This window comes from Rutilus rutilus (assembly GCF_951802725.1).
Source record: "Rutilus rutilus genome assembly, chromosome: 3".
In the NCBI taxonomy this organism is placed as follows: domain Eukaryota; kingdom Metazoa; phylum Chordata; class Actinopteri; order Cypriniformes; family Leuciscidae; genus Rutilus; species Rutilus rutilus.
Window position 1 is genome coordinate 20,175,607 of NC_140211.1, and position 16,930 is coordinate 20,192,536.

At 38.1% G+C, this 16,930-nt stretch overlaps 1 protein-coding gene across 1 annotated transcript; it reads right to left on the minus strand.

The window, feature by feature from the left end:
• Positions 1 to 461: 461 nt before the first annotated feature.
• On the minus strand, positions 462 to 15,181 carry LOC311287682 (adhesion G-protein coupled receptor G5-like). Its single transcript, XM_084404689.1, has 14 exons — positions 15,043 to 15,181; positions 5,979 to 6,064; positions 5,344 to 5,790; positions 5,163 to 5,211; positions 4,311 to 4,425; positions 4,090 to 4,212; positions 3,894 to 4,010; positions 2,967 to 3,009; positions 2,758 to 2,861; positions 2,458 to 2,576; positions 2,042 to 2,301; positions 1,826 to 1,925; positions 1,469 to 1,743; positions 462 to 1,233 (listed from the first exon to the last, which is right to left on the minus strand). Exons 2-14 carry the CDS (start codon positions 6,043 to 6,045, stop codon positions 1,109 to 1,111), a joined length of 1,944 nt encoding a protein of 647 aa, XP_084260815.1. The 5' UTR covers positions 6,046 to 6,064; positions 15,043 to 15,181; the 3' UTR covers positions 462 to 1,108.
• Between the last annotated feature and the right edge of the window lie 1,749 nt (positions 15,182 to 16,930).

Here is a 16,930-nt window from a genome sequence, read left to right on the forward strand (position 1 = left end):
AATAAATGTAAATAACTCTATTTTAAATTACCAAACAGTTGATGTACCCCATTGACTTTATTTATTAAGTTGCTATTTTATTTTAAAATTGCTATAGAACCTTAATGTTGTTATAAAGAACCTTTTTTAATTATCGCTTACTTTTATCAAATGGCTAGTTCACCCAAAAATGAAAATTCTGTTATCATTTACTCACCCTTTAAATAGTTGATGGAAGTCAATGGGGTCCATCAACTGTTTGGTTACCCATATTTTTTAAAATATCTTATTTTGTGTTCAGCAGATGAAAGAAACTCATACAGGTTTGGAACAACATCAAACACCCAAACATTTTTGGGTGACCACTCCCTTTAATATTAATTTTTTTTTAAAATATTTGTAATTAATATAGTAATATGGTTCCCCCTTGGTATGGTCCAATAAAATTAAAAAAAGTAAAAGAAAAATCACCAAACACCAAAAATATTGATATTATGTATTACATATTATTCCAACAGAAATACACATAAAAAATTACAAATACATACAACAATACAAACTAAAATGTAAAGTTTGTGCTTTACTTTGCTTCATGACAAGACTCTAAAGAATAAACAAAAGTGCAACCTATGTTTTATCAAAACTAAACAAAATACAGAGTTTGCCGAGCTCGTTTACCTTGATTCTGAAAATACACAATTGAGGAATGCACTTTTTTGGCAGTTTAAACTTGCACAAACATCCTAACTCATCTCACACAACTCACTACTTTTTTTTTTTTTTACATTTATTACTAAAAGTGATTTGCAAGAACTCCTTATATCACTATAAATACAGCAGTTTTACACAGTAGTAAAAAACAAAACAAAAAAAAGCTAAAGTGCAATGAAACAAAACTCTTACTAAGAATATGAATACAGAAATACAGCTTATGACAGGTGAAGCATTTATGCTCAATTACCCAATGCTCTGTGACTCAATGTCATCTGAGGAACTTTCAACTTCCTGACCAGCAGGATAAGAGAGTATCTTTAAATGCCCTTTGTGGATAATCTTTCATAGCAAAAACCTTGAAAGAAAAGAGAAATTTGGCAATTTCAGAAAGACACCTTTGAGCATCATCAAACTTTTAACTATTTTCATGAGTATGTAGCATATGCTGTTTTGAAGATCCAGAACTGCTCCCATCCGAACTGGAGTCATCTTTCTTTTTTATCCGCTCAAGAGCATAGTATCGCAGCATTAGAAAAAATCCTGTTAGGACACATGGGAATTGGATATTATCATATCACAATTATTTTCATAACAGAATTGAAGCTAATGAGTTAAAAGCAAGATTTCTTAAGTAATGATAAAAAAGGAAACAAGTTCAAGGGCTGTTTTATTTTCATATGCCACCACAGGAACTCTACTTACATTGACACAATAGCCTAGCCATTATTTGACCTTGTGTATTATTTTGTGGTAGAGCATTCACGAAAAAGCTTACCTTGTAAGGAATTGATAATACAGAAGATGAAGAGGATGGCCTCTGAGAGAGGGCCAAAACTGAGGAAACCGAGGCCCCACGTTGTGCCAAACAGACAGGTGAGACCCCAGATACTGAGAAAAGCCACATGAGTCCTCTTCCAATCGTGTCGATTGCGGATCTCCTTCACCACAAGGAAAAGCATGACTGTACCAGAGCTCACCACAACAGCCAGTAAGCCAAGATTAATGATGTAATGGGCCAGTCGGCTATTGTCAGTATCCAACATCCAGCACCTGGATAAGAAGAGCAAAGATTATTTTAATTCTTGTATACTGAATGCAGGGTCACATCTAAGTAGTAAATATCTCTTCTTACATGTGGTAAGGACCGGTAATATTTTCACTTGGTACTATATCCCTTTTGCCATAAATATCCCCTATTGAGAGCAGTATCCCAACTGGCAGAACTGGGAGACCTATAATTGAAAAAAAAAAAAATGTTTTATATGTATATATTTTCTTAAAAAAAACAGGTGAAAATGCAATTTCTGCTTGTTTTAAAATAAATAAATAAATGTATGTTTATACTCACCAAATCCCCCCAAGTAAAAGACCCATGGAGGTGTTGTGCTGAACACCTTGCGGACTAACACGAATGTGTGAAACACTTCCACAGCCATCCAGCAGAGTGTGCTGAGTAGCGAGTAATGCAGAAGAGTTGCTGTTATCTTACAAACTGTATCATTATCAACATTGGCTATTGTACCGGTAAGGATGAAGAACAAGCACAAAAGAAATATTGCCACCACCAGCCCACGGTGCACCAGTGAGGACTGGTTTCTCTTCACATTTCTGGAATGCAGAGACAAAAACAATGGGGGTGAGATTCTAAATAGATTTTGTTTCACTGAACAAGCTTTTTTTCTTTTCTTTCTTTTTTAAAGAAAGACAATTTGTGATAGTGTAATAAAAGTGTAATAAATTCCAAGTCAATGAAATCATAATTACCTGTGTTTACAGAGCCAATAGAAGAGAACCACACAGCTAAATAAAGACACGGCACAGCACACAGCGGTAATGAACGTCAGAGCCTTTAGATGGCGAACTGTAGCCCTCTGTTCCACTTGCTAAAGCATTGAAGAAACATAGACACGGTAAAGTATGTATTATTGCATTTCTGTGTGTGATCCGTTAACACACTCTCCCAATGGCTATGCAAATTCCCAAGAATGAAAGAAATACCTTTTATTCATAATGTCTGACTCTCAGTGTAAAATATTAACAGCAATGAGTAAAAGCACTACTCACCACAAGAATAGCGAAGTATGTAAGGTGATCACAGTGACATTCTGTCTCTCTTTCATTGATTTTAAAGGTGTTACAACCCTCGTTTCTCCAATTCACTTCATTGTCTGCAGAAAAAGACATCAGTAGAACAATCAGTAACTGCTTAAACATTTACTTGATGTCAAATACTGATTGATGATGTGTCTATGAACATGAAGACTTGAACACACCTTTTCTTGTGTCCCATGAAACACAACTTCCAGAACAGTTAGCCTGTGGAATGAAACAGAAGAGGATAGGAAGAGAGATTCATCATAGCAATTGCAAAGTTCAGCTGTTACAAATTCTGTCATAAATGAGGCCCTTTTGATTTAAATGCCAAAAACAAGATGAGCAATCTGATGTTTATCAGGCTTCACCTCACTATCCTGGTCATGCGGTTTTCAGTGTTAAGGAAACGGAAGACATTGGGGGGGTGGGGGGGGGGGGGGGGGGTGTTCATACTTGTAGTTCGGTTCTCTCTTTTTTAAAATTTTTGCTAAAGAAAATAATACATTTAGTCCTGGTTTGCTTAGCGTTCACACTGTAATTTTTAACACCAAACCTAAACATACAAAACGAAAACCTCTTTTATGACGTATATATTAGAACAGAACTTGCTGTGTGCTAGGCTAAATGCGTGTGTGCGTACACAAACAGCTTATAAAATATGTAAAGGAATCAAAACGGTGTCAGGAATTCCTCCGTTTTAACGAAACTAATGAATATCTGCTGCACGGTTATATCTGCTACAATGGTTCTGACGCCTGTACCAAACTGTAATGGGCAACATAGCTCCAATGACGAGAAGGTCCAGGTATGCTTGAGCATTCTGTCCTTTACAGAGTTGCATCTTGTGACATAACGTCTTGTTTTTGGTTTGTTTAGATGTCTTTGGTCCGTGTTGCATATTTCTCAAACTAAACCAGAGTTATTTTGGAAGCTGTTTGTTTGGGGCGCACAAAGGTTCGGATGACACCTTTCACACTTATTCAAATAATAAACCGCACTGTCAGAGCAGTCACACCAGAGTTTGTAACATAACCAAGTGTGAACACACCCAATGTGAACAACTGAGCTACAGTTGTTCTACTAAACAACAACTCAAACATACTTACTGGTACGGGAAGGTGATGGAACCGTATTTTGACAGGCTCTCTGAGGTTTTTGATGGTTTCGTTCTCTACAGAGAGTCCAACTATGCCACCCAGAAGAATTGAATCAGAAGGTCCCCCCTATACATCACAAATACTGTTGTATCATACTGTACATTGCTCCACATGATTTATTTCTGCTTGACAAATATTGTCATACCTGAAATAATTCCTGTTCCATGTAGTAAGTACACACCACTTTGGATTTGATCTTTGTTGTTGATTTCAGACAAGAGGGAAGATAAACGGAGGGTATCATGTTTGGGGCTACAGATCGAGGGGCCTGGAATGCAAAACATATTTATTCATATGTAAGAAAAATACCTTTCTGTGAATCAAAGATAGTTTGAACTCAGCTTAAAAAATGTGAATGTCATTTACTGGCAGAGTTAAATTGAGTCCTTTGAAGCCCTCTTCCATCTCAATAACTTCGCTCTGAGCACAAGGTAGATCCACACGACCTATTGTATTGGATTTCATCACTACTTCTTCTATCCTGCAAACACGCACAAACACATGTATTTAGACATGATCACACTATAACAGAATCAGATACACAAATGTTACTTATTGTACTAGGTGTTATAAGTTATTATAACATATTCACGTGATTCAGCATGATTATCAAAAGATACAAGAGCTAGTATTATAAGGCATAGACTCTGTCTGCACTCTCTAGAAAGTCAGATTCATATATGAACCCAAATTGCGTCAATGCCACAATCCCACCACCATTTTCATTCAAAGAAAAAGGTTTATTTATAGTATGTTATTGTGGAGGGTGTGTTTGTGTTATGGTTGCAATACAAACCACAGTAAATACTTACCTATTATTGTAACCACACAAAATGTACCCACCCATTTCTGCACTATGCATAAGACGATACTTGTTTAAAGATTTTAATATGATGGCTCAGCATATTAAATGAACATGCACAATATATGAAATGAATAAAATGTTGAAGATCTGATAAATGTACTAAAAATCCAATGATGCACTTGGCAGTTCATGCCACAAATGAATTAGTTAGAAAGCCATCGTAAGCATGTGTTTAGCTTCCTGTTTGGTGCTCAACCACTGCTTTTCACTCATATTTAAGCTCATCCTGATTGCGCTCTTACAAGCATGCACAACATTACCTCTTGCAATCTGCACGATTGACCACATCAGTTCATAACACTCTAAAGTAATAGTGAAACTACCAAACTAAAATAAAATGATAATTGGCTTACATGTTTGCTCCTCTGGACTTCTGACTTGCCTCATCACAGAACTTCTCTTCTATAAGTGGGAAAACAGATGAAATATACTGAAACCAAAGTAATTACATACTCAGAAATGCTAAACTCACTCAGTGTAACTTTTTATATCTGAAACTTTAACAAAAATGAATAATACATTAAAGGTTCTTACTGCAGTTGATTGAATCCCCTGTAAATGTATATATTTCCTTTACATCGTTACTGATGATATCACCACGGGTGCTGCCATTCACAATACCATACAGACTGGCCTTTTTCAGGTACTCTTGTGAGAGGTCAGTGCAGCAGGTTTCTTGAAGGCCTTTTCGTTCACACAGAATGTGAGTCTTTCCATTCACCTCCACTATCAGCAGGTCCAGCAGCGGATCCCAGAACACACAGAAATTACTTTGATTTTGAAGAGGGTTTGAATCTAGGTGAATGGATGAAGATCGTGTGCACTTCGCGGCGATATTGCCCCGAATAGAGAGTGTGCTCTCATTTGCTGAAATCACAATTTTCTCACAGCCTGTTCTCAAATCATACTTCAGATTTCGGGATGCGTTGCCATGGCGCCATACTCCACACATCTTAAAGTCTCTGTCATTCTCTAATGTTGCTGGAGAAGTAAATAAAATTGATATACATAAATTGTATCTGCAAAACTATCCAAAATATTACATTTGTGCACTAATCAAGTGCGCAAAAATAGATTTATTTAACAAGATACTAACAGCAATTCTTATTATGCATCATTATACATAAAAAATAAACTTAATTTCACTTCCTTGCTGGTCGCCTACTTACCTAGACACGAATTGAACAAAAGACAGATGATCATCCACATTCTTACAGTCTTTGGGTTCTGCTTCATTGTAGCTCATAAATGATGCCTGAAAAGCAACAGAGAACTCAGTTAGAGAGAAATGAAAATATGCACAATGAAGTGCCTTAGTAGAGCCACGCAAGGGCTTCCCATATGAAAAGGAAAAAATGTTATCAATATCTTGGCTGTTCCTTCCCCTTACCACCTAGTTTAGAGAAAAAGATACATGTCTGAATTATCTGTATAGAAAAAAAATGATTTCCTCTTCCACTATTCGTGAGATAAAAAGGCAGCCATCTAGTAACACATCTATTCCTGGACTCTTATCAATAAGAACACATACATCCAAGGGTAAAAATACATTCTGATGCATGTTTGGCTGCAACTGCCATCTCTTATCCACGAGAACAGACTTTCTTTTGCAACAAAGTGACTATTGTGGTCATATGATGTCATCTTTATGTCACAATTTTTGTTTCATTTTGTGTAGTAATACATGAATCCTCATGGTCAAGAGAAAGAGCATGTCTCAGATCTACAATGAAATGAATCATAACGCACTGCCAATGTGCTAAAACATGTGCAAGTGACAGTGGATGAGTCAGCATGGATCACTGAGGCACACAACAGATCTACAAGTCACTTCTTTAAATTTGAGTGTTAGAAGCTGCTGTTTTTTTTCTCACTTCGTTGAGGGACTATACAGACAGACACCAGAAAACTGTGGTATCGCAGTTTAAAAAAAACGGTAAACATTCAAGTTGCTCACATCCTCTCATGTAAATTAGGATAATAAGTCTATGCATCAAAACGATGCCAGAATATCATTTAAGATTGAAACGGACGAAAGTGAAACGAATTCTCGAACAATAAAACATGTAGGACAGGACTTGATTTTGTCTATCAGGAATTGATTGGATCGTTGTGTTTGCTATTGATGTGATCTCATGTGAGTGACAGTTTGTCCCGCCCTCACGCCGAGAAACACGTCATCAGAGAAGAGAAGAGATAACGCTGCAAGAGTGAGGGGAAATTACTTTGATTAAAGATTAAGAGGTCACATGACTTTTAAAAAATAATGATGTGCACAAATAAATCATTTATAATATACACAGCAATATTCCATAAAAAAATAAGAATTTTTTAAATTTTCCATTTTGATTTCACGGTGACTTTAAACCCAGATGATGGGCTTAAGAATAAGACCACACAGGGTTAACAGGGCAGTATGACGTTTTCACAATTAAGTCTAACCTTCCTGTAGATAACAACCATAGGATCAACTACTTTAATTAGTTCTCACTTGTATAGTGCAGATCTACCGTGTTGCTTTTCCGCATGTTGACCTTTACATCTTTCAAAAATATGAGCCAAACCAGTTGAAATGAAACTGTAAGAGAATATAGCACACTGTTAAGATCAGACACCACTGTGGCTTTCCTGCATTTACCAACTGCAAGCGTAAACATGCGTCAACCTGTTGTGGCAGGCATTATGCTAAACACAACATCTGCAGATACTCGATTTGGTCTGAAGACGAAACTACATCATTTGCTTTACCACTGATGCTGTTACTATTCCGAGATAGTGTGTTCTAGAACTACTAAACTGCTATGAAATGCATGCATGCATAAACAAAGAGAATCAGAGACACATAAGGAGATGAGAGATAATAACATAAAATGACTGCCATCTGTGTCAAGAGAACAATGACAAATCAATGATAAAAAGATCTAAACAGAAAATGTGCACACATACTGTATAGTATACTTCCTTTTGCAATACTGTGTCAGTGCACTTTAGAGTTGACAAAATTCTGCAACAGATCTGTTTAACTGATCATTGCGTATACAGTGTAATGGAATGTGTGAGACAATTCTGACACTGTCGCAAAAAAAAATATTGTTAGGGTTTAAGGGCAAGCTGTCTATATTAATGCATCATTTTGCACATTTTGGATACGGTGATCTGTTTTGACAAACTCGTTGAAAAGGAATAAAATACTTTTCGACAACAAAAACAACCTACACAACAGACAGTTGCCACCGTCTTGTGGTAAGCCATTTAATTTTCACATTTAGCTCCTAAACTCTGGAATGGCCTTCCTGATATTGTTCAAGGCTCAGACTCGCTGTCCCAGATTAAAACTAGATTAAAGACGCATCTCTTTAGCCAAGCGTTCGCATAATACTACCTTTTATTCTACAGTTGAATCATATCGAATGCATTAATATTATGAACAGCAGCTATGCTAATTATTTCCCATCTGCTTTTCTGTTGTTATCTCGGGACGCACACCTGCTCAACTGCTCGTTAACGCAAATATATCTAATCAGCCAATGACATGACAGCAACTCAACGAATTTAGACGTCAGAATCCAATGATCTTGTCACATCCTGTCAAATGAGCTACCTTCAACTGATCGATTTTTGAAAGACACATACAAGCTGTGTCCCAATGTGAAGGCTGCATCCTTCGAAATCTGCGGCCTTCACATTGGGACACAGCTATAGGCTAGGCCTATATGGATCCTTCGTTGCCAATGATATCCCGCAATCCTGTGCGTTCCATTCCTCGACAGTTGAGCTAAAAAATAAAGATGACATCTGAAAGTTGTGGTTGGTGGTGAGTTTGTGTGTATATGTATGTTTTTGACCAACTTTTTCCACTTTTGATGTAAAGGATGCAATGAAATTGCAAAAATGAAACCGAAATTTGGCTTGAGGCTAGGGAAACACTGTGCAATTTTCATCAGTTTTTGAGCCAAATTATGACTCTTTTTTTAGAGCCGATTTTCAGCTTTGTTGTGCATTGTATGCAGTGTACAGGGGAAAACAAGAGGCGATAAACTCTCCTGACCAACAATTGGATGGGCGGATGAATTTCTGGCATGTCAGACATTTTGGTAGCCCCTCGTGAGGATATCATACACTTGAAGCAGAGCTACGAACCGATTGCCCTAAAGTCAGTGTTTTTCCCACACTGCGCTTGCACGAAAACAGAAGTTAAACCATTTCATCTTTAATGCAGCAAGAAAGAAAACAAAATGAGGGAGATCTTTGAGTTCTGCTGCTATCAAACAGCTGCAATTAAGCAAACTGTTGCTTACCTCCAGTTCGCGTTGCAAAATGGATAAACCATATTACACACGTCTTCCAAGCCACCAGCCTATAGCTTACATATGGGGTCTAGGCTACACCGGCACCTCTTTTATTAATTTACTTGATCATTAATTTACTTATTTCACGTTTCCCTTTCACTTTATTTACTCATTTATTTAATATAGCCTGTTATCACGGGAAATATGAACCGTCTATCATTTGTCAATAAAGAAAAATGTCACATCGCAATATTGGACATTTTTCACCATGAAGGTGAGTCAGTGGACTCAAGTCTCAAACCCCAGTCAATTATCACTACAGAAAGTTTCGGCAAGTGAAGGCAACGGATGATAAATACTACTTCAACATATATATATATAACTTAATTTATTTTCTTAATATTTCTCTTGTGACCCATTTATGTAGTGAAAAAAATTAGAAGAGAAGTATATTTCGAGTTAAACAAGTTGTTTTTGAAGTAAAGCTGCTCTTAAAGGGTAACTCTCGCCAAAATGCAACATAGGGTCTTTTTGTTAATCTACCCGAGGCAAACTTTCGTTTAAAAGCATAATTAGAATGGAAACGGCACTTTTAAGTTTGACAGTATTTTCGTTTTCAGTCAAATTGCCTTTTGAATGGGAATGCTTGGGGCACTACTATGATAGCATCAAAATTTTATTTTTAAAACTCTAGAAGGCTTGACACAACATGAAACTTCGCTCCAAGTATGACCAGGGGCTCTACACATGAACTCGAGCATTGAGAACATTGTTTGTGTATGCAGAGTTTACAAAAAAAGAAGATTTTGAACAACTCACTGTAGCTGTGTCTGCTGGCATTTTGTCAGTCAAAAATAGTCGATCTCCGAATGCGAATGAACTGAATTTTAGTATTGTTTCCTTTTTCAGAGGATCCTGCTACTTTATCTTTGCTCTTGTTTAGTTGAGTATTTGAGAAGTTCTGGTGTATCCTTGTTGCTATTTTGAGAAGTATTTTCCTCTGGTCGTGTTCAAGTTAGTTTGCCCCTGTGTCTTGTTTTTCTCTTTTGATTTCATTTCTACTTAAGATTTTCACCTCCAGTATCTAGTTTCCTGCAAGGTTGTTCTTTGTATTATTTTATTTGTTTGCAAGTTCCAGTTATTTCTAGTTTCCTTTTTTTTTAATTCATCTAGCCATAGTTATTTACATCAGGTTTTAGTTTGCCTCGTTTCATTTCTTATCTTCTTTCTTGTCTTGCTCTGTTATCTTGTTGTGTTGTGTCTTGTCTTGTTCCTGAATCCTAAGATTTCCTGGCCACTGACCCTCACTAGACTGTGCTGATTCCCAAGTGTCAAGCCTCTGGTTCTGTGAGCCTCTGCCAGGCAGCAAGACTGCAACATCAAAGAGATCATCAAGTCTCTGGTTCCTTGTGTTTCTGCTTGTCTTCCTAATCCAGTAGTCACCCCAGGACTAGTTTCAGCCTCAGACATGACGTCCGGCTGAACGTCTGATGCATATGGCACATTTTTCTAGAAACACTTCAGGAGTTTCGAAGTTGTGATCTGATTGGTTGAATTCTACAGGATGTCCCGGAGACGTGTGTGTGTGTAGCATTCTTTAACAGTCTGCCTGGAAACAAATGTTGTGATGCCCAAACCCCCTCGTGGAAAAAGAACGCCGTTGGGCATGAGCACTTACCAGGATCAACTAAACGCTGGATTTTCAAAAGTATGTGAAGTTCTGAGTCCTCTCTATCTTGCAGAACTGTGACACACATAGATTGTGAGCTTTTGCTTTACATCGCATGCAATGCAATCGTGATTTCGATTACAAAATCGAGGTTGTGAGCCATTACATACTATACGAGTCAGTTAACCTGATAATTGCGTCAAAGCAGCTGGTAGTACATGGCAAGACTGTCCTGCACGACGAGCCAGCGGCAATCACATGTGCTTTGCTTTCACGCTAAACATGCAGACTGGAGCCTTCCATGTTGCTGATATAGCTTCGGATAAAAAATTCAATAAAATAAAAAGACGAGTGTGCAAATGATTTGGTGAAAAGCAGAGAACAACACAGCAATGCCTTTCAACAAAAACAAGAGTGTATTTTTGTGTGTCAGTGTATGCGCACGCTAGGGTTGCAGCTACTGGGCTATAACAATATGCATAGCTAGGTCTAACCTATGTGATGAGGTTGTGTAGGATTTGGCAATAGGGGACAGCCTATACACTGGTCAAAATCATCCGATTCCCTGAATTTTAGGGATAATGTTTGAAAATTATTGGGAGGTCAGGAAGCTCGTAATATGCTCGGCTCTGCACGTAATTCTTCTCACACAATGCGAGCCATGACCATACGAGCATCAATGATTTCCAAGCTATTTCTACAGAGAGAAAAAAAATTGCCTGCGAGCTTGTACGACAGCAAAAATCGTAACATGTGCCCCCGGGGGGGGGGGGGGCTGGTGTGCACCTGAGACCCACGTCTCTCTGTAGGCAAGGGCATGGTGAGCTGGTACCTGCTTACGTCATGCAGTACCACAACATCCAATAGGAAAATTCAACTGCAGTAGCCACCGTTCAACCTGAAGATGGCAGCACTCAGACGTTTTTAGACAATATAGAATTAAAACACTTTATACCCAAATGTCAAAAAATGTACTCAAATCAATGAACAGCACTAATAAAGCCCCAGTCTTACAGATCATTAACTAAAAAAAGTTGTTTTAGGGTTTAGTTACCCTTTAAAGGTCCAAATTCAAAATATCGGAGATCATTGTTTCTCCCGCCACCAGCTCCTCAGACTGGACGGCGCTCACACGGGTTGCCAGTTTGAGCACACGCAACATGAACGAGTGCAAATGACAATGAAAATTGGCCCATTTCAAAGTAAAATAACTGGCTGTAGATGTGATTTTCAGCGAAACGAGTATGTGAACTTAGCATGTTTCCTCAATATATGCAAACATATGATGGTATTTTTATGCTTTAGTAGAGTGAAAAAAGTTACATACAGCACCTTAAAGGCCTCTTTTCTCTTTCGTCCAAAAACTGAAAATGCCATTTTCGGACGATAATTTTGGTGCATATAATAATCACATTTTAAATTGCAAATGCAATTTTAACCAGAAAAATTGCAACTACATTTTTTCCCCCTAAATCATGCATCCCTAATTTCTACCGAGAAATTAGTATTGTAGTAATTGAATATTCTCTTAGTTATCATCAAAGCTCTCTATATTTTGTTGTAGATCATTAAACAGTTATGTTGCTTCAGAAGACTGCCCGAAATCAGTTTCAGCAGACACCATTGTGTGCAAACGCTGTCTGCAAAGTCATTGCCAGTCAGTCAGCTGCCTAAGCTTTCGGATGCAGCCCTGGTCAAGACAATCTGTTGAATTTCAAACTGAGCATCAGAATGGGGAAGAAAGGTAATTTAAGTGACTAATTTGAGTTGAAATTATTTCCAATCTTTGGGAATTTTCATGCACAACCACAGAGAATAGTCAGAAAAATAGAAAATATCCAGTTTGCGGCAGAGGTCAGAGGAGAAAGGCAACAGTTCAATATCAAAATATTTGCTATAGCTCTAAACAAGTGTACACAGTAAAACTGAGGCTCACCAAAATAGGACAAAAGAAGACTGGAAAATTGGAACAAAATATATACTCAAATGGCCTCCAGAGTCACCAGATCTCAATCCAATAGAGCACCTTTGGGATATGGCGCACAACGTATATGTGCTGCTGACAAATCTGTAGCAACTGTGTGATGCTATGTCAATATGGACTAAAATCCATATCCACATATCCACATAAAATCCAAATGTGTTTCCAGCACATTGTTGCCACGAAAAAAAGAAGGCAAAAGGGGTCCAACCCGGTACTAGCAAGGTGTACCTAATAAAGTGGCCGGTGAGCATATACACTGTAAATCTTTTTGTAATTTTATGCTATGGTGTGTGTCTTTGTCCAAACATGTCTGCAATGCACTGTATAAAAATTACAGCCCAATGTGGCTATTACAGAGCAGCCTATTGACTACCACTGAGAGTACCCAGTTCCTCTGTGCTATGTTTGAGAGGGGTGCGTCTATGCCTCCGCCCTTTCTGGCCCTCTCTGCCTCTGCCATTGTTCCAGCAATGTGGACCTCACAGCAGTCAAAGAATGTCCCTTTTCTCTCCAAGCACCACTGAAAGGAAGCTGGTGAAGTCCATTTATACAGGGAGCATGTTGCCAGTTTTTGGAACATTCTCTCACCCTTACTATGTTATGTTATTTCCCACTCTACAGCTATTAAAAAACAAAACCATGCACACTCATATAACACTTCCTCTTTTAGTTATAATGACTCTGTGGAAATTTTAATAACCTGTGTTGTGAAGTCATGAGTCTTCCAGCTACCTGAATGTCGTTGCTCAGATAAAATCTCTTGAAATGATTGAACTTGTTTCGAAAGTCCTACATATAAGCCTCGAGAGATAAACCACAGAAGACTTGCGATTACAGTATTTCCACGGCTGATGTTGCGTCTAGCAAAGCTAACAACCCGCGCAGAACAAGAATGTGTACTTTGAGATGAACTAGGTCAAGCTATTGTGCTTTTCCTTTGTGACATCAGTGCAAGACAAAAAAGAGAGAGGCCTTTCAGCTCACTTCATTCTGAGCTGAACTGACAAGTAGCAGGGACTGAGGGCAAAGGTCTTTCGATCATTTAGAGGCGAATGCACTGAAGCTAAGTTGGATTACAGCGAAAAACTCACTGACGTTTAGTTGCACAGATCAAACCACCATGGTTCAGACAGGAAAACCAACATACCTGTACACTACACGACAAAAAGAGAAGCTAAAATGAAAACATCTTTGATAAGCATACAATAATAAAAGCATCTTTGTAGTCACAGGCTCAATCTTCTCAGTCAGTTTAGATGGCAGATAAAGGAAGCATTCCTTTCTATTGAGGCTGACTGACTGGGGGGGGTTACAGGATTGTCGAGGGTTTCACTAAAGCACACAGTCTCAGTGTGTCTTTGATTTGTTCATAGCCTCGGAGTAAATATGCGGGTGCTGCTCCTCCACCTGCGCTCCAATTTCCCCAAGGAGATCCTTGTCTCATATATTACTGCAATGAGCGTGAAATGTTGAAACGAATGAGAAAAAAAAACTGCATGTTTATCTTAAGGTTCAGGTCAAAAGGTTATTGCATGTTAAGATGTGTTAATGTGTTACTTTAAGCTCATTAACATGGTTTATTTGGTATTTGGTCATTTTGAGAGTTTCTTCTGTTAGTGCACTTGCAAACACATGCAAAACATGAGGGGAAATAATAAAACCTAGCCCATTTATTTGAATACAAAAGAATTACGGGAGACCGGGGCTAGTTGTCACAGGGGCTATATCTCAGCTTTTGATAACACAAATGTATTTTCTCTAACAGTACATTCATATAGGCTTTTAAGCACATATAGGCCTACTGTGAATTCAACCCTTCCAACTAAAATGTTCAATTTCGAAATATTTTGCTATAGCTCTAAACAAGTGAACACAATACAACAACACTGTAGCATCAATTATAGCAATGGTCAGCTATATAATAATGGTAGATTTAAACTGAAAAAAAATATTGTTTTTAGATATCAAACCGGGGCAAGTTGTCACATTTTTATCATCAGAAGTTATTATTTTTCTCAGTGTGTCAACATACCCTACATAGAGCGTTTAATAGTGTAAAGAGGTTTGATGGTGTTTAACAAATTTAAAAAGTGTGACAATTAACTCTACATCTCGGTTAATATTTTCTAATCAGTTTAATAACGGCGAAGGTACAAATGACACATTTCACAAGTAAAAAAGCAATGGATTCTGATCAAAATGTATGAAAATTCACAATCTATTTCTCACTGAGTGTGATCGGAGATCATATCGTGCATCACATTGGCAAACATTTAGAGAAATTGTCTTACCTTTCAAACACAAACGTAGAACACTTGCTTTCCGCCTCTCGTAGCCTACCCAAAACAGTTGGTTTTCGGAAAACGGTCAGCGAAATCGCGTAAAAGGTCGCTGGTTATTTTGAAGTAATGTTCCCGGTGAGACAGTAGCCTACATGTCAAAACAAGCGCAATGTAAAACCAGTGGAAGAGCGATAAACGCAAGTGACTTCACACTCAAGACACCGCTCGCACAATGACTCAGTCAGTCCCTCAGAGCGTGTGAATACTACTGAACCGAAGGAGCTCGTGTCACATTATCATGTAGGCTAAGGAGAGTCATGCCATGAGAAAAGCGTAGGTAGCCTATACGAGCTCAACAGTCAGTCTCATAGATACACTCCATCAAAGCGAATTAATTAAAATTAAAAGCATTAAAAACCTTGACGGTCAAAGAAGTTTTCAAATGAAACTATTGTAACATGGTACCCTGTTATGTGCTATATATATTTGTGAAATAGAAATTACACAAAGGTTATAGGCTACAGCAGGTATATAGAAAGGGGGGTGCAATGCCTGTGAACATTGGCTATACAGTAGTTTAGCATAGTCAGGCTTTATTTTATGCATTACAAATAAAAAATACAGACAAACTAATGCAAAACAATTCTTTTCATACTGTTATCAACATGGTCTTTTCAAGGGCAATCTCTTTTAAACCCTACAATAAAGCCATAATGTTGATAAGATTCCATCGCTATAGGTGGACAAGTAGGAGAGGGAGAGCTCTCTCTCTCTCTCTCTCTCTCTCTCTCTCTCTCTCTCTCTCTCTCTCTCTCTCTCTCTCTCTCTCTCTCTCTCTCTCTCTCTCTGTGTGTGTGTGTGTGTGTGTGTGTGTGTGTGCTGTCTGTTGATCAGTTAGAGCACCTGGCTTCCTGTGCGTCTCAGCTGCTATTTCGACAGCATTTATGAAGGCCAAGGTCTGACAATGGCTTTTCTGTTTCAGAAGACTGATGTTGAAAGACCATAAATATAGAGTCAGACATTTACACTAAGGTCATGTTTGATTGGTTTTAATAAGTCTCTTATTGCTGTGTTCAGAAACATTAGGTAATCTGTCTGATCTAAGTCATAGCTCTTAGACAGACATTTTTAGAAAACGTAACCCAGGAAATGTTACACACAAAAAAAATCTAAATCATAGTCTACCTGTGTTTAATTTGTTTTTATAGCCTACAGTACTGAAAGCTCTAAATTGGTCTCCACATCCTGAAAAGAACTAAGAATTTCCCTTTCGCTATTTAATATTCATGGTTAAGCTATAGACAATGTGTAACTTGTTCCTCAACAGGACATTAACTCCTTTCAGTGAGGTTTCAAATTGCAACGGAAGCGTTTATGTCTGAACATGTATGCAGGATGAAAAACCCCCAGCTTTTTCACACAGATCCAGTCTCGTTTGCAAAAGTTGTCCGTTTTTTTGGACTTTAAGGTCACAACAGCACCAACGTAGCAATACAGACAACTGCTTTACGACGGCATGAGAAAACCCTGTCTAATGTATTCCCAATATTTTCACACCATGGCTCTGCCTCTGTGCAATGAAGCAGTGTAGCTGAAAAGCAATTCTACAGCTCATGCACACTCAGACATTTTTGGTACATCATGCCATTCTCTACAGTTTACCACTATTTTGGCCTAATCTAAGCATCACGAAACAGATGGCAGCTAGTGCAGATGGTATATAGTGTGATGGCAACCAACAAAGGCAGTGGTTCCGCTCTTTTGTTGCCTCTTTCAGCCCTCATGAAGTAGCGCTGACTCCCACTGTGTAAATCCATGGTGATCTCACAGGCCATGGGGAACTCCAAATTCATGTTTATAAAGAGAGATTAAGGGTACCAGCATGAAAGAGTTCTGC